This window comes from Dysidea avara, chromosome 7 (genome assembly GCF_963678975.1).
Source record: "Dysidea avara chromosome 7, odDysAvar1.4, whole genome shotgun sequence".
NCBI lineage: Eukaryota > Metazoa > Porifera > Demospongiae > Dictyoceratida > Dysideidae > Dysidea > Dysidea avara.
The window spans coordinates 25,017,508-25,044,802 of NC_089278.1; the positions used below are offsets into that span (position 1 = coordinate 25,017,508).

General features: G+C 36.1%; 1 protein-coding gene across 3 annotated transcripts in view; it reads right to left on the reverse strand.

The window, feature by feature from the left end:
* Positions 1 to 981: 981 nt before the first annotated feature.
* The window catches only part of LOC136260322 (uncharacterized), a 57,297-nt gene continuing 30,983 nt past the window's right edge, over positions 982 to 27,295 (reverse strand). For 2 of the 3 annotated variants that reach the window (XM_066054015.1, XM_066054016.1), the window contains exons 36-64: positions 26,022 to 26,297; positions 21,609 to 21,868; positions 19,734 to 19,974; positions 19,513 to 19,610; positions 19,347 to 19,457; positions 19,206 to 19,296; positions 18,540 to 18,641; positions 18,213 to 18,492; positions 16,987 to 17,044; positions 16,878 to 16,934; positions 16,062 to 16,185; positions 14,900 to 15,043; positions 14,776 to 14,836; positions 14,617 to 14,722; positions 12,269 to 12,321; positions 11,987 to 12,092; positions 11,733 to 11,836; positions 11,572 to 11,683; positions 9,879 to 10,035; positions 9,623 to 9,692; positions 9,502 to 9,565; positions 8,348 to 8,445; positions 7,856 to 7,982; positions 7,767 to 7,808; positions 3,426 to 3,488; positions 3,341 to 3,371; positions 2,195 to 2,239; positions 1,225 to 1,266; positions 982 to 1,179 (exon numbers count right to left, since the gene is read on the reverse strand). In XM_066054015.1, coding sequence (XP_065910087.1) covers positions 1,076 to 1,179; positions 1,225 to 1,266; positions 2,195 to 2,239; positions 3,341 to 3,371; positions 3,426 to 3,488; positions 7,767 to 7,808; positions 7,856 to 7,982; positions 8,348 to 8,445; positions 9,502 to 9,565; positions 9,623 to 9,692; positions 9,879 to 10,035; positions 11,572 to 11,683; positions 11,733 to 11,836; positions 11,987 to 12,092; positions 12,269 to 12,321; positions 14,617 to 14,722; positions 14,776 to 14,836; positions 14,900 to 15,043; positions 16,062 to 16,185; positions 16,878 to 16,934; positions 16,987 to 17,044; positions 18,213 to 18,492; positions 18,540 to 18,641; positions 19,206 to 19,296; positions 19,347 to 19,457; positions 19,513 to 19,610; positions 19,734 to 19,974; positions 21,609 to 21,868; positions 26,022 to 26,297 — 3,227 coding nt within the window. In that variant the 3' untranslated portion in view covers positions 982 to 1,075. Of the gene's footprint in view, positions 1,180 to 1,224; positions 1,267 to 2,194; positions 2,240 to 3,340; positions 3,372 to 3,425; positions 3,489 to 7,766; positions 7,809 to 7,855; positions 7,983 to 8,347; positions 8,446 to 9,501; positions 9,566 to 9,622; positions 9,693 to 9,878; positions 10,036 to 11,571; positions 11,684 to 11,732; positions 11,837 to 11,986; positions 12,093 to 12,268; positions 12,322 to 14,616; positions 14,723 to 14,775; positions 14,837 to 14,899; positions 15,044 to 16,061; positions 16,186 to 16,877; positions 16,935 to 16,986; positions 17,045 to 18,212; positions 18,493 to 18,539; positions 18,642 to 19,205; positions 19,297 to 19,346; positions 19,458 to 19,512; positions 19,611 to 19,733; positions 19,975 to 21,608; positions 21,869 to 26,021; positions 26,298 to 27,295 lie in introns of those variants that run through there. The other variant, XR_010703495.1, reaches the window with a different exon arrangement.

Below are 27,295 nucleotides of genomic sequence, written 5' to 3' on the forward strand. Positions count from 1 at the left end.
CTAGCAAAATCACTCTTCAGCTTGCAAAATTATGTTATTTTAATTTTACCGACCTTGTAATTGGCTGAATTTGGCCCGAGAAACAAGATTTTTACGTAGGTGAAGTGGCCTTAGATGTTATTCTTATGCTCAATTGTAGGTGGGCACTGTACCATCCGCATTGAAATGACTCAGTGCTTGAGTGGCCTCAAATACAGAGTCCAAGGTTTATGCATGTAGCTAAGTAACTGAGACATAATTACTTTGGAAGTCATATATATATATATGTAACAATGCTAGGCTAATAATTTAAATTCCAATATTTGGATACAGAAACAAAATCTATTTCTTCTATAGCTAAAATAATAACTGAAGAGTCAAGAGTATGAGACATGACTTATGCATGATATCAGTGCATACTCAGCATGCAGTCTACACCATTCTGCATGGAATGACAGAATCCGTACAGTAGCTAGGTCTAATTGGAAGTTTAAAATCCAAGCAAATGGTAGCTATATACCATTGTTCCAGAGTCTATATACTTCTGATGAAAGCTAATGAAGACATTGCAGTTGACTATAGATAATACAAGTACCAGGAATTGTCCAACTATAAGATAATGAAGACTAGGAAGTTTATATATAGCCATATGATGAAACATGATAATTTGTAAATTAAAATACCTATATGTATTGAAGTTGCAATTAATCATTCTTGTATGAGGCAGAGTCATTGTATCTTGATTCTGGAGTTATTAACCTACTGTTGATGGTGTAATTTTTTTCTAAATTAGATGATATTTGTATTATAGAATGTGCATATCATGATCTTAGGAAGACCAGTATAATTATCACTGTAAAAAATGAAGTGTGTCTGACACACCAAAAATGTTGCAATATACACACCATGTGCAAAAGTGTGTCTATTGTGACATTTTTGGTGTGTCCAAAGTGTATCTGGCACACTTCATTTTTTACAGTGATATATGTTGATTAAAAAGCATATATCCATAAAAGATTATTGAGTAATGTATGTACATAGTTGTTATGTGGTTGATTTAAGACATAAACTGTACTATACTTTTTCAGTAGCTTTATTATACAATGACAACTGGTCTTTGTATTAATCCCTCATTAGCCTTTTCAGAATCTTCCATGTATACATCAGGTCTAGTATGAATATCTGTATCACTGCTACACCCTACAATGTAATAGATAACTGAAATCAATCACAACAATTGCTTACGTGATGATTCTTCTTGAGATCTTGGCAAAGTGTTCCTATTCCCTGTAAAACCATTACACGTGGTTGTCTATATGTGATGTGTAGAGTGTGTGTGTGTGTGTGTGTGTGTGTGTGTGTGTGTGTGTGTGTGTGTGTGTGTGTGTGTGTGTGTGTGTGTGTGTGTGTGTGTGTGTGTGTGTGTGTGTGTGTGTGTGTGTGTGTGTGTGTGTGTGTGTGCATGTGTGTGAGAGGCAGCATAGCTAAGGGGCTAGAGCACCAGCATGATAATCAAAAGGTTCCAGGTTTGATCCCTAGTTCTGCTCAGTTGCTGTTGTTGTTTCCTTGAGCAAGAAACTTTACTCACATTGCTCAAGTTCACAGTGTTTGCATGGGGACCTGGTGACCTGGTGTCAACTGGGGAAGCATCCCAGCCTAACTGTAATATCAATGGGTACCTGATGTTAACTGGGGAAACAAATGCCAATGTTATTGTTCATGATTGTCTCAACAGAGCAGGTTTGTTTTGCTTTGTGTATGTGTGTGTGTGAGAGTGGGGGGGAGTTGGTGTTTTCATTATGTCAACCAGCACAAGGTCGTGACGGCTTTTAGCCATTAAGCTGACGACAATCACAAGGTAGGGTTACTGTGTGCCAAGCTCAGGATACCACCTGATGGTATCACTTTGGACATACCAACCCGGTGCCCCTGTGGAAGTTTTGTATACAGCCTACCAGGGGATACTGAAGTCTGTACTGAGGACAAACATAGCTTGGTGGATATTGTCATAATGCCAAGGAACATGCATGGGTCCTCTGGTTTCTGTGCAGCTGCACCATGGCCATTTCCAGTAAACCAGGTGACGTGATTGTCCACTTTTGTTGCTCTGATTAGGAAGGCTGCATGACCCATGGAGAAGGAAGGAAGGTGTGTATGTGTACATGTGTGTGTGTTTAATAAGTGGTACAGTAGCTATGTATCACAAAGTTCTAACCTGTTGATGTTCCCTCGGATGTACCAAATATCATGGCCCTCTTTCCTAAAGGAGATAAGTGCATATAATTATATACTATTATGCAATTACTTGCAAAGATGTCAGCAGTACAGTTGACATCTTGATTATCAAGGCTACAGGCTGAGGCATTTAATTGTGGTATCCAAGGCTGTGTAATCTGTGGAGCTCTTAATTGTGTAAAAACTGTCAGTTAACATGTTCTACCTTTCCAAGAATACTAGATAAAGAATGGCAAAATTAGAACAAACTCAGGATGGAGCTGCAAGTATTGAGTTTAGCCTCCTGAGCTTATTAGTGGGAGTGTTAGCAATTACCATTCATCCTATATACAGTATCAGAGCTGTCTTGTATGAGAAAGTAAGCTAGTAGTGAGGGTATTGGTTTTGGTCTTTCTTTTATTGATGGTGAGCAATTGCAACCACAGACAACACTAAAGTTTTATACCTTAGATAGTAACCTCATGATCCATCTAGGCATAAATTTTCTAAATTTATTATCAATGTCTGGAGGTATAATGGTTACTGGTTTGATTATTAGATTCCCTGTTTTCAAAGTACATTCCCCAGGAATTATGGAAATAACAGACAAATTCCTGCCCATTTTCCTACCATAATTGGATTTGGCAGGACACTATGTCCTTTCAAAGTGTAAGGGAAAGCCCACTGTCTGAGCTGTGCATGACTGTTTATTCTACTAGCAATAACTACTAGTTGGTCGCTAGAAGATATTACATACTTGCAACCCAAGGAATGGACCACAAATATACCAATGCTAACCCTTCTGCTGTACTGACTCAAACTACGTGGCTGCACAACAGGCAAAGTGTAGGCCATTTGTGTCTATACATTGTATTGGTGTGTTCAGCTAACTACATGTTTGCCTGACCAACTGTAGGTTTATCAGGAACTCTGTCCTGACACTTAAAATTCTTATTGTAAGTCCTGATTCCTATTGATACTTTTACATTTCAATGATTCCACAATGCTAAGGCTGGTACATGTCATTGCACTTAAATGAAGCATTAAACCACCCAGCAGAGTCTATTAATATAGGAACCCTCAGGACGTCAAATATTACTAGTATGTATATTATTAATACATAACAATGAATGCTATATGTACATACTTGGAATTGTTTCTAATTTGGAAGATTTGCTCTAGACAGTAGAACAAAAATATAATATTCATACAAACCATGTAATGTTCCTTACAGTTGAAGAAAATATTGCACTTAAAGAAGAGCCCTTTATGTAGCTCTTTAGTAGATTCCGCATCTGTGTATGGAATAAAGCAAACTTGAACAGTGATAATAGTTTAGTGGCTTGAGTTAATAGGAGTAATGTGTACAGTATGATACAGACACAAAGGCTAAATTAAAATATGAAAGATAGCGCTAAATCTTGTAATTATTGACAGACTAGAACATTTGGAGTTCCAATCATGCAATTCTTCCAGTTGCAAATGAGCAGGACTCACAGGCTCATGCCTTTTCTTTTCTGTATTATAACAATAATTGTTTCAATTATATCTATAGAGGACTTGCACGCGTGAAGCAACTGTTGCTAGGCAGACATGTTTCGGGACTACTTTCTATGGCACATATTGGGTCAGAATGAAGGTAACGAGATTTATTCACTAAGCGCTGGGTATAGTGGCACTGGGAAGCGGGGCTGGTTTCGAAATAGAAGATCTTATCATTGGCTTCGTGAAATAGGTGGCTAATTAAATTTCGATACATTACTCACCAATTCTAACTTCGTCGCCTTTTTTAACGAGCTGTGTGGTATTTACAACACAACTCAACACTGATTCACTTCATTACAGCCTGTACCAAATCCTGAGAAAGCGCTTTTCAGCCAAAACACTGTCCCGAAACATGGCCGACAGCTACGGTTGCTTAGCAATTACGATGATTTACGTCACGCTGCAAGTCCTCTATTCTATCTCAATATTATAGTACAGTATTGTTTGTATGATAGGACTAATGATCTGTTGAATTATATTTATATGAATAGGAAAGCTATTCAGTAGTGCTAGTGGATATATAATACCAGTATCATACAGTACGGTAGTGTATAAGTAGAGATCATGGAGGTTTGGGTTTCTTTCCCTTTCTTCAAAACAATTTAGCGGTATTGGTCAAGCATAATCACACCCAAAAATGTCTTCAGAGTAATCCCAACAAGTTTCTATGGAATTTTAAAAGTTTTCCCTGTAACTGAAGTTTCTATATACTAACTGACTAACTAATGCCTTCAGGCAAGCATAACTTAATGATATGGGCTTGATTTCTTCACTGTTCAATATTGAGTTGGCCCGAGACATGCCTTTTATCCAACTACAGTATATAGCTACAGTGCATGTATCATGGACTTACCAATGTCCTCCTTTGTATCCTATTTCTTTCTCTGCTGCCTCAAAGGTGTTGATTTCCAATAGCGCATGGTGGTTTCAGTGCAAGCTGGCTGCTATACGAGAATTGTCCATAATTTCTGTAGTGAGCGGATCAATTGCAGAGGCCCTTCTCATACTGTTCTTTGTTTGTAATGCTGTATAATGGGTAGAACATACCTGGAAATGAAGTGGAATAGCTGTTCACTTCCAGCAATTAATAGTCAGAGCGTGCGTTTAATCGCAACAATTTTCACAGTGACTGGGTTGACTGCAGAGGCGCAGCTTGCACTGTTCTTCATTTGTAATGCTGTATAACAGGCAGAACAAAGCTGGAAACAAAGCAAAACAGCAACAACATTTTCTGGTAATTGATAGTCAAGGTGTGCATTAAATCTGATTAGTGCCTTTCTTTCCTTTGATGCAGTATGCGTGGTTCACCAGTGATTGTTACAAAAGAGTAGTATAAAGAATAAAATAGAAACTTTACACTTGAGTAGGGATCATAGAAATAAAAGCAAGGAAACAAGGGAGGTCATCTCTACACCTGCAGCTATACTAGAGGACATTAAGTCCTTACTTCAGTCATGGTTATACTGTGTATTTGGAATTGAATGTCAACTAGTATAGCTGCAGGTGCAGATAACTTCCTTGCTTTTTATTTCTATGATCATATAAAACAATTTCCCCCTTATACTTGTTGTTAGCAAGCCATGATATTTGAGTCACAACATTTTTGATACTGCTTGTTTATTTATAACGCCACACTGTCTGGGAATTTTGGTTTCCATGTGGGCATGTTTCATCATTTTGCATGCTAAAGCTAGGGAGTCTGCAAACATTGCCCCCCCCCCCCCCCCCAAGAAAGAGGTACAAAAAGGTTGAATTTGGTGACATTTTAGTCAATAAAATAACACAAATATTGGGCAGAAAATTCAAGTTCAAGGCTAACTATATGGGTGCTCTTGGCAGTGGAGCAGGCCAAACAGGGCTTTGACAATGTAATTTACATGGTGCATGGAGTTGAAGCAAAGAAGAGACGGATTTTCTTCATGGGAGTCTGGGAGCTTCCCCAGGCATATTTTAGAAACCTTTGAGTGTATTATGGAACAACGTATTATGGATTTTGTAAATATATTAAGTAGTTACTTACAGCTTTTAAAAGAAACATAAAGGTGATTGTTCTATTAGAGTTACTGACCATTCTATTAGAGTGATTGACTGTTTTATTAGAGTGGTTGACTGCTCTATTAGAGTATCTCGATCTTATTATACAAACACTGAATGAGCAACTTAGAACACTTACTTCATCTTGATATTGCAACTTATTTGATAAACTGTAGCTAATGGACTTTCACTACTGAAAATTTGGACTCGTGGACCTTTCTGCTAAAATTGTGGACCATTTACTGAAATGCGGACCTTTTTCAAGAGGGAAGTTTTTCAGAGCCCCTCCTACAGGTCTGTATACATGTATGTTAGAGTAAGCCCTTGATTAATGGCCACCTCATAAAGACCACCTCATTACAAAGGCCACCCATGTAGAAAATAATCAGGTCCCAAAGATAATAACTTAACTGATGATGATCTATAATAATACCATTGCATTATAGTGGCCATTTCCTTACAATGACCACCTCCTTACAAGACTACCTCTTTACAAAGACCACCTCTTTACAAAAGCTTCATTGTAGTAATAGCTAAATTACAAAGATGTATTGCATAACTTTACACTGTGAAAAAAGAGGGATATAAGATAGTATTTCCAGTGGCTTATTGAATACAAAAAAGCTTGTATAACCTGTATTATACTAACAGTCTCTTGTAAGGCTTTAGTTAATGTGTTAAACATACTGAAACCATATATGTGGTGGTATAGTGTGGGTATTATATTCGATATAAGCTATTTCAGGTAATGTAGTAAATAAACTGAAACCATATATGTAATAGTATAGTATGCATTATACTAAAGTATAACATGAGTATAATACAGGGTTTATATTAAGGCTTATTTGTATTCAATAAGCCACTGGAAATACCATCTTATATCCCACCTTTTTCACAGTGTTAGCTAGAAGCTCAGCACTTACGGTCATCTTCACAGCATTTTATTTGATACAGTAGGTTGTGTACTACACTTCATTTCCATGGACAGGATACTCTGTTACAAGCAAACTGGTTTATGGTCTGATCACTTAGTGACCTTACCATGGGGTCATAAAAGTAGACCATTATTTTAGTTTTCTGGAGTCTATATACATACATACATATTTGACATAGTCACTATTATTGTTAACATGGTCATAAAGTAACCATGGGATCTGGCTGCTATAATGGGGTGGCCTTATTGATGAGGCCATGAAGAGTATATATGTGTCTGGTCCCTAACCATACTTGACAAACGCATTATTACATGTGGTCTTTGAAAGGAGGTGGTCTTGTAACAAGGTAATTGTTAATGAAGTCGTTTAGTATGCCTCAGCTATCTTTGGGACTTATTATGATGTGGTCTTTATGTAGGGGTGGTCTTTGTAAAGAGGTGGTCTTTAAGAGGTGAACACTAAACTTTTACTCCAGAATACATGTATATGAGTAATTTGACTATTTCCATTTTCCACTTCTGATTTCCATTTTCACTGTTTCCAATACAATGTTCGTAGGCAGGTGGTGATGTAGCCAGCTAAACCAAGCACGTAAACAAGTTTTTGTGGTAATTTGTACCTGAGAGTTGCTGAGCTACCATGGACCTTTTGTTGAGGAAATGGCCTGTTACTTTAAGACCAATGCATATAGCTATTATATTAATGCCAGTGATATTCTTCAACTTGGTAGTACCTACCACAGCACTATAGTAACATGTCTGACCAGTGCATGCAACAAAAAAATTATAAATGAGGTTTAAAAATTAATATTTTTCTATCTAAAATCACTACCCAATCTTCCACCTTGCTACAACTGATCCATTTAAAATAAAATTGGTAAGCCTCTTTCATTAAGATATAATTACTGACTTCAGTGATTCATTGATCAGTGTTTGCAATTCTGTTGTTCTTTCTGACTAAGGAAACAAACACATAAAAGAAACAAGCATACATGTACTCAATACATTACTCTGTGGTCAGACACTCATTTGGACACACCGTATTTTAAACATTATGTACCTTTTCATTTTTTATAACATAGAAGAAGAAGATAAGCATACCCTGTGAATGACAGTGGTAAGCTAATTGAACATGTTAGTAATTTTTACCTGAAGTGAATTGAGTATTGTGAATATCCATGCAAACACTACAGTGTCATCATTGATTGCAAGCAGTCCAAACACCCAAGTCACACCAAATATAGGAAGTAGAGACATTGCTGCTATGAGTAGTTTTCTGTAATAAAGTTATATGTTTATGAACAATGATTATTTTTAGTTTTGATCCTTGTACAAAAAGGAAGTTGGAACAATGATTATTTTTAGTTTTGATGCTGATGCAAAAAGGCAGTTGGAAATATGAGATTGAATAACTCAAGCCATTTTGTGCAAAAAAATTGAAACTTAAGTTATAAGGAAATGTATGTCAAAAGTCTTTCTGATAAATATGGAAATGAGCTACCAATTGTCTTATTCCGATTCCAGTTTAATGAAATAGACACTGCCAAACTGAAATTCTATAAACAGCTTTATAGCTGCAAATTTTTATGTGAAACATTGGTGAAAATTATGCTTGAATACAATATTGTGTACAAAACTTACTTAACAGATTTACGCAGCTTCGTTTGTGCAGAACCAGTTTCACTTTGTTTGCTTTTAAACACTTGTCGTATTGTCATAGCATACTGCCCAAAATTTACCTACACAACCAACAACAACAACTACTGGTAAGTAGTATCTATACAACACAGTTGAGCTGTGAAAAGGGTGAAAATATTGTATGCCAGCATAAAAACTGTGATATCAAAGGTGGCAGCCAAGAAATGGCTGTTTAAATGATGTCAGTGCAGCGATGATCCTTGGAATATTAGGTGTGGAGGTCCCTGGTTTGTATCTATGTTCAATCCTTTTGTAAATGCTTCTTTATAATTCTATTAGAGTATCTTATTCATACTCTTATTAGACATGTTTAACATTGATGTTTATCTTTTTATTCCAGTTAAGGATTGTATCTTGATAGTTGACCTAAAGTCTACAAGAATTTCTGTCAGCTATTTGTCCAGTAGGAGTGACACACTTATTATTAGAAAATCATGTACACATAGCTAAATGATATTTTAAATACACAGTAATATGTGGACTTTGATATGCTTTTACTGCCCTCTAATTATTGTTTGGATAAATTGTGCATAAATGTTAAGAAAATAGGATGAACCTTTAATACGTATATGTGTATCCCAAAAATGGATACACCAATTTACATATCTCAAGTTTGGCATGCATATATGGGTGGCTCTCCCCCCAAGGAAAATTTCACTTGAAAATGGCTTGCTTCTGACTTAACACAAACTTGGTTACAGATGCATACTTTGTATGTTTGTACACTTTTCTGTGATGCTTTAGCATTTGGTTCTATTGGTTGCATGACACAGTTCCTGATGTGACTGTGTTTACAGACTTGCACAGGAAGGCTCTTTTAGTTTTAGTAGTGGTAATCCACAAGTATGCACTGCATTATTTGATAACATTCACTGTTTTAAATGAAGAGTAACCATCACACTCTGAAGGGTTCTTAGGATTAAATTAACTGTCCTGGAGAGTAGAGTAACCGTCATTCTTAGAGTGTGTGGCACTCCCTTCAGAATATTATGTTACTTCTTCAGACTCTCCCAAATGGTTTTAATCCTTCTAGTTATAATGAGTCTTTAAGAAGTAGCAATATTTTAACAGTAAGTGTTCTATTTACTGACACTCACCACAATTATTAGCAACATTGGACCAATGAATCCCCAAATGGCTCCATCTTCATTTAACCAACACCTTTGACAATGCAGTATCAAGTCATACAACTGTATGTATACTATAAGTAATGCTAACCTACTGTCAGATACATAGTAATGATACCTGCTACCACCAACTGAAACAAGCACAATGAAGACTGGCATTCCTTTAAGAAAAAAATAGTAGTAATTATGTATGCAGATGCCCAGTAGTGTAGCCAAGATTTTCAAGGGGGAACTATATTGAAAATAAGAAACATCAGAAACAGGAATGTGGAAATCAGAAAATATGTATTATTAAATATACATGCGCATAATGCTATAATGCATGCTTTGTATATCTCAGCACTCACCCCAGCCAAGGATGCTATAAAATTTCCAACTCTTAAAAAATCCTTGATAGAATACAAAATATAGTAGTGCAAATAAGAGCAGTGCTTCACACAACATCCAGCAGAATGCAGCAATAAAGAAGTAATGCAGGAGAACTGCCACAATGAAACAACCAACCTAAATGAGTTGAGAAAATATATTATTGTACTACTATTGCTACTACATTTTGTAATGTTCCACTTTCACACCTTACTCAAAGGGAAGAGAAGGTGTACAAATGCCATATAGCACTGCTATCTGTGCTCAGGAATGTATTAACAAAAAATGGAGGTAGTATATCAAAACTCTTTCCTAGAAGGAAGTACATTTTTGATATACGTACTACCTACAATTCTCATTAATGCATTCCAGGAATCCATTAGATTTTTTGATGAAACTTTATCACCTCTGTTATATTACAGTAGCACTTCACAAGATTGATTGTGGGTTTTAGTTTTGTGAATAATGTAAAGTCAAGTAAGAGTTCAGCTGTGGATTTGTAAATTAAGGTAGTTTGTTGTTTTATTGAATGAAGGTCACATATTGTTGTTTTGGTTGATAAAGACACCCGAAGTGAAGTCACATATAGCATGGGCATGGATTTAGTCATTAGTGTGGTGAACATTTCCGTGACTTTTTAGTTTATCATGGCTAGTAAAGTAAGTACTTTAGTATACTTAAAACATCAAGAGCTCACGTTTCGGATTTCACACCCATGCTCATGTTGATACACTAATCAGTAACACCTTGCCGTTATCCTTACATAGGTTGATATTTATATGGCCCAATATGATTGCACTCACAAAGCATGCTGCAGTTTCCCACACTTGCAGGTGAATCACCCAAGTGGAGCATATTAGTGCACTTGTGATTTGCCTGTTATACAGTATACGCATAAGCACAAGAGCTGATTTGTCTGATATATACGCACTCGCACTTAGACTTGTGGCCCTTGTGTTTGTGCAAGTATATCAGGCAAATTGCACATTCTCATGTTACAACCATTACATATAAATTCTACCCAGCGTGCAAAATAACAGTCGGACAATGGACAACGGACAATTATGGTCAATTACAGTAGCTAGTTGTCAGGCCATAATTGAATTTGTTAGGAAATTATGTCCTTTTATTTAAAAGTGTAGCAGAGTTTAGTGTGTGGGGTTAGGTGAGTAGGGAGGCCAGACATGGTGGTACTTAAGTTAAGTGTTCTTGGTATGTCGGGTGACCACAAAGGCATGCCCAAGGTAAGCTCTGAGGTTAACAGTTAACCATGCTGTGCCAGCCTACTTGTCTCAGTTACCTGTACTGCAGTAGTAAAAAGTACTTATACCCTGTGAACCATTAATAGCTTTTACTTGTGGTATTCCTTATATATTAGGTTAGAATGAACAAGATGATTATCAGTGTTTTGACCTCAGTGATAGAGCCACTATGTATTTGATGGCAACAAACATTTAAGTTGCAGAAACATATGCAGGAAGGGATAAACAACAAATTTATAAAATGTTCTGGCAAATCACTCTATGTCCTCTCAACTTTCACATCGTCCTGACAGTGCATCAGTACATGTCTGAAAAGTTATTTTACACACTGTTACTATTCATATGATCTGATATAAGAGAACACTTCACTATGTATTTTAGTGAAGACGAATAAATGTACATTGCTACTTACATGTGAACTTTTTGCATTTTCAATTCCACTAACAAACACTATTAATCCCACCAGTAGTGTCAATGAGAGGTTAAAGTGAATGAAATGTTGGATTCGATTAAATACCTTACGCCTATTAAATCATTTATTAATCAGATTTCATATATACAGATGAACTATACCTGAATAATAGAAACATAATGATAGTTATTATTAAACAGACTATTGAGATTCCACATCCAATGTATGTGACAATAGAAAGTGCTGTTGATTCAGCTGCTGGAACCTGTAGACATCGCAATAACGATGGACATGTGTCACTTGTATGGATAGTATCATCTAAAATTTCACCCCATTATTACAAAAATGTTAAAATGGTGATCAGTGACATAAGGTAAGTACATATATGCAGTTGTGCACTTAGTTGTGGACTTACATCCCCAACATTTACTAAGACAGCAAAACTGGTCAAGTGATCAGAGGAACAGTTAACGAATGATCCATTGGTAGTTATATTAATGCCATCTTTGGAAAAGCCGCTACTGTAAACATAATAAAGTAAGTTAGTAATAATATGTACACATCCTCTTTAATACTGATTACTTTCCATATAAATAGGTTAAAATGATAATCAAACAGTTTATCAAGATCATCATTTACCAACGTGTGTTTTCATGATTGGCATTGTCAAGTGAGTTGTGCAAATAAACAAACATACCTTGCAAAATCCCAGAATGCACAATTTACATCTGAGAATGGTTGGATAACAGTCTATAGTTGTAGAATAAATTTACATACATAACCATTTCAAATATGTATTGTAGCTACATTATTTGTTTCACTATGAAACTCCTTGAGATTTACACAATGAACCATTTTTTGATTAGCTATGTTATGTTATGTGCAACTGTTTTATAATGGGTAGAATGCTATATAGATGATGGTTGGCTCATATTGGTTAACTAAGAACTAACAAAAATGCATTTATAAATTAATACATATATAATTTTAAACGACTCTTAAAATCTTCTTAGCTACATAATCCCTGATTAAATGATATATACACACACCAAGACACATGGTAGTGTGTCATGCAGCCAAGAAAGCCGGCGCGCCACACCATGAGTATATTTACATGAAGAAACAAAACACTATTTTCATGCATACGTAGCTCTGTGCTCCCTTCTTGAATTGGAATAATTTTTATATTGCAAATGCCCTCCACCAAATTTTAACAAGATTTTCAATACAATCATGAAATATAAGCCTTCAAAAATCAGCTTAATTTCTACATTTTCCCCTTCATTTAGGGGGCATTTTTTTGGGGGGGGGGGGGGGGCTTAAATTCTCCTTTTTGCATACTTTACAAAAGCCTATATAAAATGCAAATGCATACCTCGATTTTCATGAGCTTTGGTACACTTTAAGAACATATTGTGGCACAATCACGTACCAAGTTTGGTGCAAATCTGATTAATTATCATAGAGCTATGGACGATTATTTGCATTAAAAGGCTGACATGTTGTCACACCTACAGGGTAAACCACTTATGAGAATAACTTAAAAATTAGTATGCATATAGGTTAATCATCATAGCTCAAACCTTTTGTGGTTTAAAAGAAATCACATTGACAGCTATAGAGTTACAAGGCAAAAACCAAACAACTGTAAATGGTGGGGTTGAAATACTCTAATAGAACAGTCACTGCAGGTAAAAAGGTGATTGAAAAAAACTTACCAGCATTCAAACTAGGAACCTCCATACTGAAAACCCAAATCCTTAACCACTGAGCCACTGCTATCATGGCTGATTGCCTCACTTAATTTCTACTTTATAAATGAAAATTCAAACTAAAATCTACTCAGTAGTAAAAGTTCATAATTTCATAGATCTACCAATGTAAATCTAGAAAATGTTCTATTAGGAAAATGTGTGCCTTATTAGAGCATTACAAAAGTAATCAAAATTAATAAACTCTGTAATACAATACTATTACAGCTTCTCTAGTATTCCATTGAATCAAAGCCAATATTATAGCCATTTTGGTACAGATTGGTGGGGTAGTACACTACTATTAAGACCTACTCATGCCAATCGTCATCATCATCATACAGTGGCGGATCTGGGATTTTTGAAAGGGGGTTTCTGGGAGGTATATTATCCTTCTCCATAAAGCCATTGCACTGATTAGTGTACCATTAGTATAGCTATGTAGCTACACTACTACGCTACCATTTAGACATCTTTAATTTGCTCTTTATTAAAGAAAGATAATGGTTTTTCCTTGCTTTAAGTTCTCATCAGGATCTCTTCTCTTCATTTTCTCATTATGAACTCACTCAGAAACAAGCAACCGAAAAAATAATTATCGACTGAGCAGATGAGCTGCTGCTGGGGCTGCTGCACATTTGATCTAGTTGGCTTAAGAGATGAAAACAAAATTTTGTAGTTACCGTTATGATAAAGAGCTATTTACAACAGAAGAATGACTTATTCAGCCAGCATCACTTTTAAAAGTGAAATTCTGAAAGAGGGTTTCTGTCAAAACTACTGAAACCCATTCTTTTCTAGATCTGCCACTGTCATAATCATCATAATAAGTTCTGTGCTAATAAAACTTGTGACAACAGGCTGTCAATTGTAGTCTAGCAGAAAAGGTGCAAGATTTCCTTTGTAAAATTGAGCAACTGCAACTTATCACATTTTGCATGAAAAATTGAGATACTCTAGTAGAACAGTCACTGCAAAATCTTAATAGGTTACCTAACTTGAAAGGAATTTAATCTGTTATAAAACACAATTGCAAATAAATACAGGCACTACATATATATTACAACATATAATATATAATATTTGTTGTACAGAAAATGTCTCTCACTGCTCAACAAAGGTATAGTGAAATGCATAAGTATTAGTTTTTAAGGTTGTTTTGTGTTACAGTGATTTGGACCATTTTCTTTAATTAAGAAAAAATGGCTTACCGCCCACATTGAAATCTCAATTTTTGTGGTTGAGAAACAAGTAATCATGTTTACTTATTTGCTAATAAATATCAGTTGCATACCTTTTTCAAATTAGACAGCAATGAGATTATTTCACCACCTAGTAAAACTCTCTCTTGTATGGTGGTTGATATCTGACTGGATAAAAGTACGCTTGCCATTTGCTGCCTGTAAATGGATTGTAGACATACATTTAAACACCTATATACATCATTTCTTACGACTCGTTAGTTGGCAGTCTTGAATTCAAGATGATGGCATTAACTACTGGAACCTTTTTTCCTAAGTAAATAAACAAATTCTTGCTTTTCACAATGTTTTTAAACATAGTAGTACTTTTCTAACCTTCAACACTGAATCTATACAGAATAGCTTCTCTAGGGATCACAATTTGTAGTGCACTGGTATTAATTCCTGAGAATATGCTATTGTCACTTGGGAATGTAATAGTTTCAGCAGTAAAGCTAGTTGGGAGCTGTGCATTAATGACTACAGGAGAAGAATCATACATGCAAATTCAAAGTATCATGGAATGGTAACATGGAAATTTTGTGGTATGGCTAATAAAAAATGTTATGTGATGAAAAAGCTTAAATGTTACACATCAGACTAACCAGAGTGACAAAAGTCTTTACTATATGGTTTTCATATAACCACAAAACCCTGTAGCTAATATTCATAGAACCTTGGCAGATTATTCCTATGTTCATGTTCACGTTTTATAGTGTGCCACCTAATAATTGTAAGGGTGCCCCATACTTCAGCACTTTTCAACCATAGAACACAGAAGGTGTGTAAAAGCACACACATTATGTGAAGTTTAAACTTTGTGAACATATTAGCAATGTTTATATGTGACTGGATTTTGGAAAAAACGGTCCAAATCGCACATTAGAAGTTCGAGATAAACAGTTTTAAAGAATTCAAGTCAGCATAACTTGCCAAAAATAGCAAGTATGAGTATGAAATCTATTACTTTTTAGATACTTGTAGCTGCTTGTAGAGTTTCCCACCAAATAATATAGAAAATCTGAACAGTTGGACAAGCAAAGTAGTATTATAAGTACTCACAAAGGGGAAGAGGGTGGGGGTGGTAGGGTGAGAAAGAGATAGAGTTCAAAATGGAGGTAGACCATGATTGGAATCCAGACACGAGATTACAGGGCTGTGCTGGCTTCTTAGTGGCTGATGTGTACTGAAATCAAAAGAAAAGACATCTGGCCAACATTATCAGGCCATCCACCAGTAAACCACTGATTCTTGCTAAGCCAGGCCCTCCACAGAAACTGCCATTCAAGTTCTCCACACCACTCAGAAAAGACATCTGTTAAAAACCAGCCTGAAGTAGTTTGTGTAGTACTGAGGGTCACAACTAGTAGTACAATAGTGTAGCTATCCACTGGTGGTGTTAGTTTGATTTTGCCTGATGTGCAATTTGAGTCAGTTTATAAAATCTGGTCACATATTCTAAATGCAGAATAACTTACATGGCTACCTATATACTTACAGATATTCTCTGTAGTGATATTTTTCCTGACCGTTACATTTGAACTACGGTCAAGACTGTTTCCTAATAAAATAGCAATCCGTTCTGTTATCATCAACAGTTTCTCACTAACCATCCCATTCTCCTGTCACAAATGACACACAGTAAAATACTCTTTAGTAATATACAATGGAAGATACACATGTAGCTAATTTTTGTATATTAATTGTAAATGATCCACATACAGAGCTCATTGATCTTTTCTAATTCTACGTATTTGCAATAATCAGGTCTGGTTTCCTGTATTTACAACATTTTAGCCATTCATAGGTCCCTGCACCCTCAATAAAACATGACGAAAGATGATGATAATAATAGCAGAAGAGTATTAACATAAATTATGTTGTATGATGCAGAAAAGATCAGACCCAGTGGTAAGTTGACTTTCCAACAACATACAGTTACTTGCACCAAAGGAACCACAACAGTTGGGATCTGGAGCCTATTCTGCATTCAACATTAACTGGCTTCTCACCACAAAAGATTTTATTGTGAGTACTTGGAGTTGGAAACTTTAGTAAAGCGATGATGATTTTGAAGTGATAAAAATTATGTACATATAAAACACCGTTTGTATACTACACTATTGATCATATGTTTAGTTTCTAAACTTGAAGCAACTACTTAGGTTTGTTTATCAGTTTACTGAAAGCTAATGAAACACTGATTTGTCCAGAACACTAGGCCCACAAATTTAACAACAACTCTATGTTGAAACAGTTTCTGCATTAATGAACCAACTTTCAGCCTTTAAGAGATGTAGGTTTATATCATTACCTGGAAAGACGCATAATTTCTTTCATCATTCAGATTACTTAGCACACTGGTAGATTTCTATAAAAATACAACATGTGTAACTCAGAGTTATACATTTGCATGCCATTACCTCTACTATATCTATAATAGCCAGTGTTTCAACTACATCAATACCACTCTCTGCTACACTACATGAAAATATGTAATCTGAAATTAGCAATGCAGTGTATTTTGATTCAGTACAAAATTTAATGTTCTTTTAAAGTTAATGTAGGTTAGTGATGCACTGATTAGTTGGTAATAATTGGAAATCAGTTTATCAGCAATTCAGTAATGTCATCAGCGCCGGTAATTATTAGCAGATTATTTAGCTGATTAATTTTACTGATCCTGATGATACAAAAAATAAGACAAAATTAAAGAGAATTTTACAAAAGATGTGGGAAAGTTTAGTAAATATAGACATTGGATCAGTCAGTGGTATCAGCAATTATGTGTGAATTTCAATACTAGTCAATCAGATAACTAGCAAAATCTTTTATTTATGCATCACTACTATTGTGGGTGGCTCAGTATGTACATGAACAAATGGATTACAACTATCTAAACAACTTTGTTCATGAGCAATATTTTAGCCATTGTCAGAGTCATTGGGGTTAGAATAGCTAAGGCTTGCTATATAGAAATAAATATGATCTTGAATTATTGTATACTTGAATGATGTAAGCTTAGTCATATGGTATAGGGATTAGTCATGTACTATTAAGACTGCAGCTGAAGAGATGTTCAAGAAATTTTAGTTTTCTGGACCCTGTTAACTAGAACTATTTATTCTAAGATAGTTCAATTAGAGTAGCTGAATATTTTATTAGAGTAGTTTGTCGTCCTATTCAAGCTCCTTTTATTTGCAATCTTTTTGATAAGCTATTCTATGTGAATTTCAGAGTTATGAACTTCTTAGTTATCTGAACACCAGTCTATTAGAAAATTACATCAACATGGAAAATCTAAAAGTAGCTTTGCTGGGATTCAAGCACATACTTATACACACTCAACAAACTCTCGTTGATTTAGAACTTTTGTATTGTGATTTCTACTAACTTGATTTTTCATTTTTAGTCATATGGTATTCAATTGTATAGTAAATGCTAAGTCAGGCAAAATTTGTGCTAAGCATTTTTGTTTCACCTTTATATACAAGAAATATAAAATTTCTGACAGCACACTTTCAGAATTGCTTGAAAAGCTGCACTTTAAATAAGCCTTGAATATCATATAAAACATAAACCTTTGCTATTTACATTTTACACATAAAACTACTCAGATATATTTGAATACAAATATAGAGGTACTTACTTCACAATGGATTTCAGTATGTTGGCAGTCTGAATGACATCATTAGGAATGAGAGGTATAGAAGTGTTAGTGACAATGTTAAGCTCTCTAGCAATATTGGTTACCAACTGTGAATCAAATCTTTCAGTCAAGTCTCTTGTTTCATTGTTCAGAATATTAGCAACAATACGTTCTATATTTTTTATTTGACTCCCAAGTCTTATTTGCTCGATAGTTGTACAACTTGATACATCAGGCTTTCCCCAATTGCCAATACCTACACATTTTCTTGCAGCTAGTCCTGTGTTAAATATACCAACATCAGCTTATATCAAGTGAAGTAGTTACCTTCTACTTCACCACCACCCGGACACTTTTGTATAGCAGTATTACCAACACTAGTTGCTGGCCATGTGATATTCCAAATTGTATCTTGTTCCATATTACATCCTGGAAGCATATAATCACTTTGAAGCACATTAAGACACCATATAAAATCATATAGACAATGTAGTAAAGCAGCAGAGTATTTCCATTTTGTGTATTGGTTTACTTTCTATTTTTACCCATAAGAATCTTTGCATATATTCAATAGCAGATCCAGCATGGGACATTTAAAGCAAATCTCCCCCCCCCCCCCCCCCACTTACATCTCTGTATGGGCTATGTATGCATAATACTGCATGTACGAAGTATTTATGCTAGCTTTATTAAGGCAGATGTAGAGATGGCAAAGACATCCTCCTCTCCACCTTACCCAGGTAACTACAAAAGAACTTCTATTCATGCCTAGCTAACTGTATCCCAACAAAATAAGCAGCACAGTTGTATATGATGCAATCCTAGCTGCACTTATCACTCATCCACATAATGCTACATTTACAGCTATTCCTTTTACTTAAGTATTGCTCCAGTGGTACATTCAATCTCCGGCATTTTTGAAAAGGTCTCTTTACTAGACATTGATAATGTTACCAGATTGTGATGTTAACATAGGCACATGAAAAAACATACCATTAGTATTTACTGCTTGAGAGCAAAATGAGGCATCTTGCTGTTTACCATTTGAGCCAGAGATGGTGCTGTAAATGTCTGGACACAAATCCTAAAAAATTATAGGATAAAAGAAAAATTATAACCATTTCTTCAACATACCCCTTCACATGATGGTACAATATTACAGTTCAAGTTCACATCAGGAAATCCATCATAGTCTGAGTCAACCCCACACACTTTGCCATCACCAACATAAGTGGGACTATTACACTGGGGAAGCATCCATTAATACTATTTGTTTAAGACTATAAACACAAATCCTTACTCTGCAATCGGTTGTACATTTACAAGGTGGAGTGCTGGGTCCAGTACAAATTGTTTGTATAGCATTGAGTGAGATGGTAGTATCACACGAACAGCTTGCTGCAGAAAACAAATATTTGAAATGTTGAAGACATCCATATTTACTGCTGCACATGTGATAATACAACAAATAAAACATTTTCAAAGTTGGCATAATGTTAACAATACAATTTCATTTCTTACAGTTTGGCTGAAAAGCTATTACCATGACATCATCATCACTTGTTAGGAAATTACCAGCTGTGAGAACGTGGAGAGTGTCTGCTTTTATAGTTTCATTAATAGCAGTTGGAAATGATTCAACTTGGAGAGTAAATGATATTGATAAACCAACAAACTCTGATCTTGAAGTGTTATATCTTTTTGTGCTTCCTGATACATTAGTGACATTTAGTTCCACAAAAGAATGACTTTTTGCAACCGCCTACATATAAAAATGCATAAAACAATACTACCTTAATGTATAGGTTACCATAAATAGTGTGGTAAATGGTTCAAGTAATGATTACAGAATTAATGTTAAAATATTTGCACATTTTAATTCTAGCTGGGCACAAAAGTACTGCATCCTGAACCCGAACCCCTAAAAGGCACACAGTTGAGTCTAACTCAGTAATGCAGTCTGTCTATTTATACTGTTTCATACATTAATATATATAATTTATAATTATGTACGTAGTAGTCTTTTTATATAAGGTCCAAGTGCAGATAAAGTCCTTGCCTGTAATTATTACTGTATATGGTTTCTGAGTTTATCATGTATGTAATAATTCATGATTCACTCTGAGCCACTTCAATGGAAGAATGGTAACATTACTTAGCCTGCAATTCAATAAGCGTACTCTCTGGTAAGCACCTTTTAGGGCTGAGGTAATCATGCACATAATGCTTTGTAATCTTCTAATTTCTTTAAAAGCTTGCATATACTCTAAAACTTTTGCATTATTCTCAACTGTTTCAGTACTTTGAAATAAAAATTTCTTGTCGAATCTATATATGAAATATAACAAATCGTTTGATAAGATTGTTTTGCACTGAATATATACTGACTGTTTTATTTGCTAGGATAATGTCAGAATTGCTACGCTCCACCACAATTCTAATTGCTTAGCAGTTGTGTACAAAGATAGTATGCTATGCAGTCTGATATTTATACTTTTGATTACTTTTACTGTAAGCAATTCTGAAATTCATTGTAATACAAATCAAATTCATTGATTTGATTCTCAGAATCAACATTATATAGCTACAAAGGGACAAAATGAAGGATGAAAAGTAATCCATCATGCATACATTTTACATACAGGGGCGTAGCTAGAAATTTTAAATAGGTGAGGCAGACTTGCAATGCTTTAATGCATGCACTCTATATAGTGTGTAAGTACAATCTGCATAGCATGCTCCAGCTATATAGGGGGTCTGGGAGCATGCCCCCATTGAAATTTAAGAGTTACAAGATTGAATCTGGAGGTAATTTTAGTCCTACCACTTGTACGGTAATTGCAAAGAATGCACATTATGGTATTTTATGCATGTTGCTCAGACCCTGACTTGAGTAGTATATACTGGTAACATGTCAATCCAGGGGATCTGGGTTATGCTCCCCTGGCCAGAAAGTTAAACTATCTGACATTGATTGTGAGAGCAATTTAAGTAGTTTAAAACCATTATGTTAAAAAAATTACTTGACTGTTGTATTAGGGTGACTGCTCTATTAGAGTATATCAATCTTGCTTGACTAGTTTCTGAAAACCTCAGTAGCTAAACCCCTAGAGCTGCCCCTGGATGGACTCTTACTAGATATGTACAATAAGTTCATAGCATATAACTTTGTTAATGCAAGCTTTCAATGCATCTAAAGGTCCATTGTAGCTCTTAGTTCAGTGACTTCAGTCACCAATATTTGGTGAGGCAACTGCCTCACCTGCCTACATTGTAGCGACGCCTCTGACATAATTGTGGCACCCATGTTTTTTATTTTACCATCTTGTTGTGTTAAACTATTGCAACACATACTAAGTAATAAAACTACAGTGTATATTGTAATGTTTGAATTACTTCAATAACAGCCTCAGCAGTACTATCATCAGTCACACTTCCATTCAGTGTAAAGTAGACTATTACTAGTGGGTTAGAGTTAATGAACATGGTACAGCCTCTTAGATCAACAGGTGACCATTCTCCATCATCTCCACACTGTCTGCTTACTGAAACACCAGAACGGAAACTGGGATGTAGCTCAGAACATCGTTGAGTCACCAGTCGATTACGTCCACTGGAAGGCCACAGTAGTCCCCCAGAAAAGTCATTATCACATGCTAAATGATAATGAAAACAAAATTTATTATGCTGATGACAACAAAACCACTTATCACTTTTTTTTGAAAACGACTACATCCTGTACATGTGTAAGGTAATTTGTAAGAAGCTATTATTATGCCAGCTCTTTATAACTACCCATGCAGTGTTCTAGAGTGCTTAACGTGCCTCCAGAGTTTATCCAGCTTTTACTTTACCCACACAAAACAGTTCATTATAACTTGGAGAAGCTAAAGTCTAGCATTCACCTGTATCTTAATGCCAGAAGCACACTAGCATGGGAAGCATATCAGTCTAGGGGAATACCTCAGGGAAGTTAGATCCTTCATACTTAAATTTATGAACAATTTCAGCAGTTTATCAAATACTATCATAAAAATTAGTGCTTGACTGTTGTTTAGGGTGCTTGCTCTATAAGGGAATCTTGATTGGTGGCTGCTCTATTGCAGTATCTTGATCTGACTTGACTAGTTTCTGGAAACCTCAGAACCCCCCTGGCACACATTTTGTACCACCAAAGGTGTTTCTACGGGCAAAGTACTTAACCAAACAAGACCTGACATGCACATTGAAAGTTTAGCTGACTATGTACATATCATTTTGACCATGCAACAATTGTTAACAAGTATATCAAGACACACGGTAGTGTGTCGTGCAGCCCAAGAAACCGGCGCGTAACACCCGTGAGTATATTGACAGGAAGAAAGAAAACGCAATTTTCGCACCTCCGTAGCTCTGTGCTGCCTTTATGAAACAAGACGATTTTTGCTGTGGACACTTCCTCCACCTTCAGCACTCCACATTCCAAATTTGAGCGAAATCGCTTCAAGCGTTCTCGAGATATGCGACTTCAAAAATTGGCTTAGTTTCTTCGTTTTTTTTTCTTCTTATTTTTCTTCCTCTTTTCGCACACTTACAAAAACTGCTATAAAACGCGAACGCCATATCCGATCGCCTTGAACTTTGGCACACAGAAGGGGGGTATAAAGGCGCATCTCTGTACCAACTTTGGCTGGAATACGATAAACAGGCAAAGAGTTATGAGCGATTATTCACGAAAAATAACACCAATATGTTGTCACGCCTACAGGGTAAACCGCGTATGGGAAGAAGCTGAAAATCGGTGGGTGAATAGGTTAACTATTGAACCTCAAACCTTTTGTGGTTTGAAAGAAATCGAGCTAAAAACCAGGAAGATACAACGAAAAAACCAACAGTGTGTAACAATTATGCAATCGAGATTAGCTAATAAAAAACGACTGCTTGCCACGCCTACCAGGTAAACCACTTGGGGTAATGCTTTGAAAATCGCTGTACCGATGGAGTTATCATCTTAGAAAGGCTCTTCAATGGTGTAGAAGAATCAGACTTAAAGCCACGGAGTTATAACACGAAATCCAACTTGGTGTAGCAAGTGCGAGATCGAGATACTCTAATAGAGCAGTCATCCTAATAGAGCAGTCACCCTGAAGAGAATTCAAGAGATCAGCTAGAAACAAGTAACCTGTATAGAGATCAGCTACAAACAAGTCACCCTGTAGAGAGATCAGCCACAAACAATTCACCCTGTAGAGAGATCAGCTAGAAGAAGTTACCTTGTAGGGAATTCATGCAACTATAGAAAGAGATAATTCAGCTAGAAGAAATCACCTTGTAGAGTTCAGCTACAAAGAAACCACAATGTAGAGAGTTGAGCTACAAACAAATCACCCTGTAAAGACATCAGCTAGAAGAAGTTACCTTGAGAGAGTTCAGCTACAAAGAAACCATTATTTAAAGAGCTCAGCTGCAAACAAATCACCTATACAGAATTCAGCTACAAACAAATCACCATGTAGAGAGATCAGCTAGAAGAAGTTAATTTGTAGAGAGTTCAGCTACAAAGAAACCATCATTTAGAGAGTTCAACTACAAACAAATCTCCCTGTAGAGAGATCAGCTAGAAGAAGTTACCTTGTAGAGAGTTCAGCTACAAACAAATCACCCTGTGTTAGATCAGCTAGAAGAAGTCACCTTGTAGAAAGTTCAGTTACAAAGAAACCACCGTGTAGAGAGTTCAGCTACAAACTAGTCACCTTGTAGAGACATCAGCTAGAAAAGTTACCTGTAAAGAGAGTTCAGCTACAAACAAACCATTCTGTTTAGAGCTCAGCTGCAAACAAATCACCTGTACAGAATTCAGCTACAAACAAATCACCCTCTAGAGAGGTCAGCTAGAAGAAAATACCTTGTACATAGTTCAGCTACAAAGAAACCACCAAGTAGAGAGTTCAGCTGCAAAGAAATCACCCTGTAGAAAATTCAGCCACAAACAAATTGCCCTGTAGAAAGATCAGTTAGAAGAAGTTACCTTTTAGAGAGTTCAGCTACGAAACCATTCTGTAAAGAGCTCAGCTGCAAACAAATCACCTGTACAGAATTCAGCTACAAACAAATCACCCTGTAGAGAGATCAGCTAGAAGAAGTTACCTCGTAGATCGTTCAGCTACAAACAAATCACCCTGTAGAGAGATCAGCTAGAAGAAGTTACCTTGTAGAGATTTCAGCTACAAAGACACCACCATGTAGAGAGTTCAGCTGCAAAGGAATCACCCTGTAGAAAATGCAGCCACGAACAAATTGCCCTGTAGAAAGATCAGTTAGAAGAAGTTACCTTGTAGAGAGTTCAGCTACAAAGAAACCATTCTGTAAAGAGCTCAGCTGCAAACAAATCACCTGTACAGAATTCAGCTACAAACAAATCACCCTGTAGAGAGATCAGCTAGAAGAAATTACTTTGTAGAGAGTTTAGCTACAAAGAAACCACCATGTAGAGAGTTCAGCTGCAAAGAAATCACCCTGTATAAAATTCTGCCACAAACAAATTGCCCTGTAGAAAGATCAGTTAGAAGAAGTTACCTTGTAGATAGTTCAGCTACAAACAGACCTCCCTGTAGAGAGATCAGCTAGAAGAAATTACCTTGTAGAGAGTTCAGCTACAAAGAAACCACCATGTAGAGAGTTCAGCTGCAAAGAAATCACCCTGTAGAAAATGCAGCCACAAACAAATTTCCCTGTAGAAAGATCAGTTAGAAGAAGTTACCTTTTAGAGAGTTCAGCTACAAAGAAACCATCATGAAGAGAGTTCAGCTGCAAACAAATCTCCCTGTAGAGAGTTCAGTTAGAAGAAGTTACCTTGTAGAGAGTTCAGCTACAAAGAAACCATTCTGTAAAGAGCTCAGCTGCAAACAAATCACCTGTACAGAATTCAGCTGCAAACAAATCACCCTGTAGAGAGATCAGCTAGAAGAAGTTACCTTGTAGATAGTTCAGCTACAAACAAATCTCCCTGTAGAGAGATCAGCTAGAAGAAATTACCTTGTAGAGAGTTCAGCTGCAAAGAAATCACCACTGCCCAAATTTCAAGGCAATAGCTCTCTCCAATCTGAAGTTATCAATTGTCAAAGTTGGCAAATTGGATGTGTGTGGAAGGCCCCTTTTCACAAATCCGGTCACATATGTATTATATATATAATTTGTACATTTACTGATAAAATATTTAAAGTACATGTACTTCATCTTTTCTTCTTCCTGTAGTAAAGAAAAAAAACATAGGTTAAAAAAGTCCCAAAGCTGGCCATAGGCCGGCTTTGGGGTATACAAATACAAAAAGAAATGAAATCTAATCCAAAACAGCCAAGCTGTAAAAAAAGTGTGCGGCCCTCAGAAAGGCTATGGTGAAAAAAGATGTGAAATCCAAGGTGGCGGCCAAGAAATGGCTGTGATGGTAGGTTAATGGTAAAAATTTTAATAACGACAATTCAGGTGAATTTTGTGCCAATTGACCAAGCGGCACCAAATTAACCTGAAATGTTGTTATTAAAATTTTTACCATTAACCTACCATCACAGCCATTTCTTGGCCGCCACCTTGGATTTCACATCTTTTTTCACCATAGCCTTTGTGAGGGCCGCACACTTTTTTTACAGCTTGGCTGTTTTGGATTAGATAGTGTTATAGCAATCAAACATTCTTATTGTTCAATGCATAGAATCCATATATGCCTGATGGGAACAATTCAAGTTATAGTAAATTATCAATCACAGATACTACCCACCATTTCATAATGTAAACACAAGTGCAACTTATAAAATAATAACTTAATTTTCTCACTTGCAATAACTGTCACATTTATAGACTGGCTGACTGCTGGAGATGCAATGCAATGGTAGATCCCACTATTGTTTAAAGATGCTGATTGTATTATTAGATTATGATTACGATTGACTGGTGCAAGGGTTATCCCATCCATGTTGTTATTAATACTAGTTCCATTGTGTGTCCAGCACAGTGAAAATGCTTTTGGTAAGTGTCTTGGATTACATGACAAAGTGATGGTCATTCCTTTTAATAAAATGAGTGAAAAGAATGGTCTTTCAAGTGCAACATCTAGAAAAAGACAGTTTAATCATACAGTATGATAGTGCTGTTTAATAGGGTTCCCCTAAAGTGACGGGTGCCACTAAAAATGCTGCATTTAAAAATCATCATAGAAACATCATACATAATGAAAATAACCTTTACGGAATAGTCTTACTCCATTCAGCATTAAAACATTGTGTTAAAACACAGGCAGCCAGATATAGGATTTTTTTTAAATCATCAAAACCTGTATGTTGGTCTGCCTGCCTCACTGTCTAACCACAGTCACAAGGCTAGAGGTCAAATGAAGCATTGCACAGCCACCATTTCATGCCACAACAAGCTCACGAGTGGGATGTGCCTTTTGTGGCTCCAATGAATGTCTGCCTTCTGCACTTTGCAATTCCTCTGTCTTCAATTAAATGTTTATTGTCTTCTTCATGCCAGGAAATCATACCAAGGTGTTAATTTTCATATTGACACTTTCCTTGAAGGAACATATTTGAAACTATTTGAGGCACTTAATGGACTGTAGCTAAGCTGTGCTTATAGAATGACTGCAATGAGCCACGCCCCTTAAACGATCAGAACATGCCACCCCACTTCTAATAAATCAAGGCTGAGGCCACGTTCCTCAATGATCTAGCTCTGTAGAAAAACAAGTTATTGTACCATGTCCCCTAGCTGAACTTACTGTGTAGCTGAGGAGCAATGTCAAAATACTCTAACACAGCAGTCACAGCAACATGTGTATTTTAAAGCAATGCTCTAACAAAAAGTTTTTAAAAGATAGTGGTAGCTATGAGGGAAAATCCCTACTTGGCATTGTGGGATATTTGTACTTTGGCATTAAACATGCCAATTTAGGCCACATTGCTACAATGCCAAGTAGGGATCTTCACCATCATCTCTTGTTTCACTACTTATTATTACTGAAACCTACTTCATTTTTAAAAATTTTAAGTAAAGAATAAGCACTTTCAAATTTGTACTTAAAGTATAAGTACTCACGCATTTGGTCCATG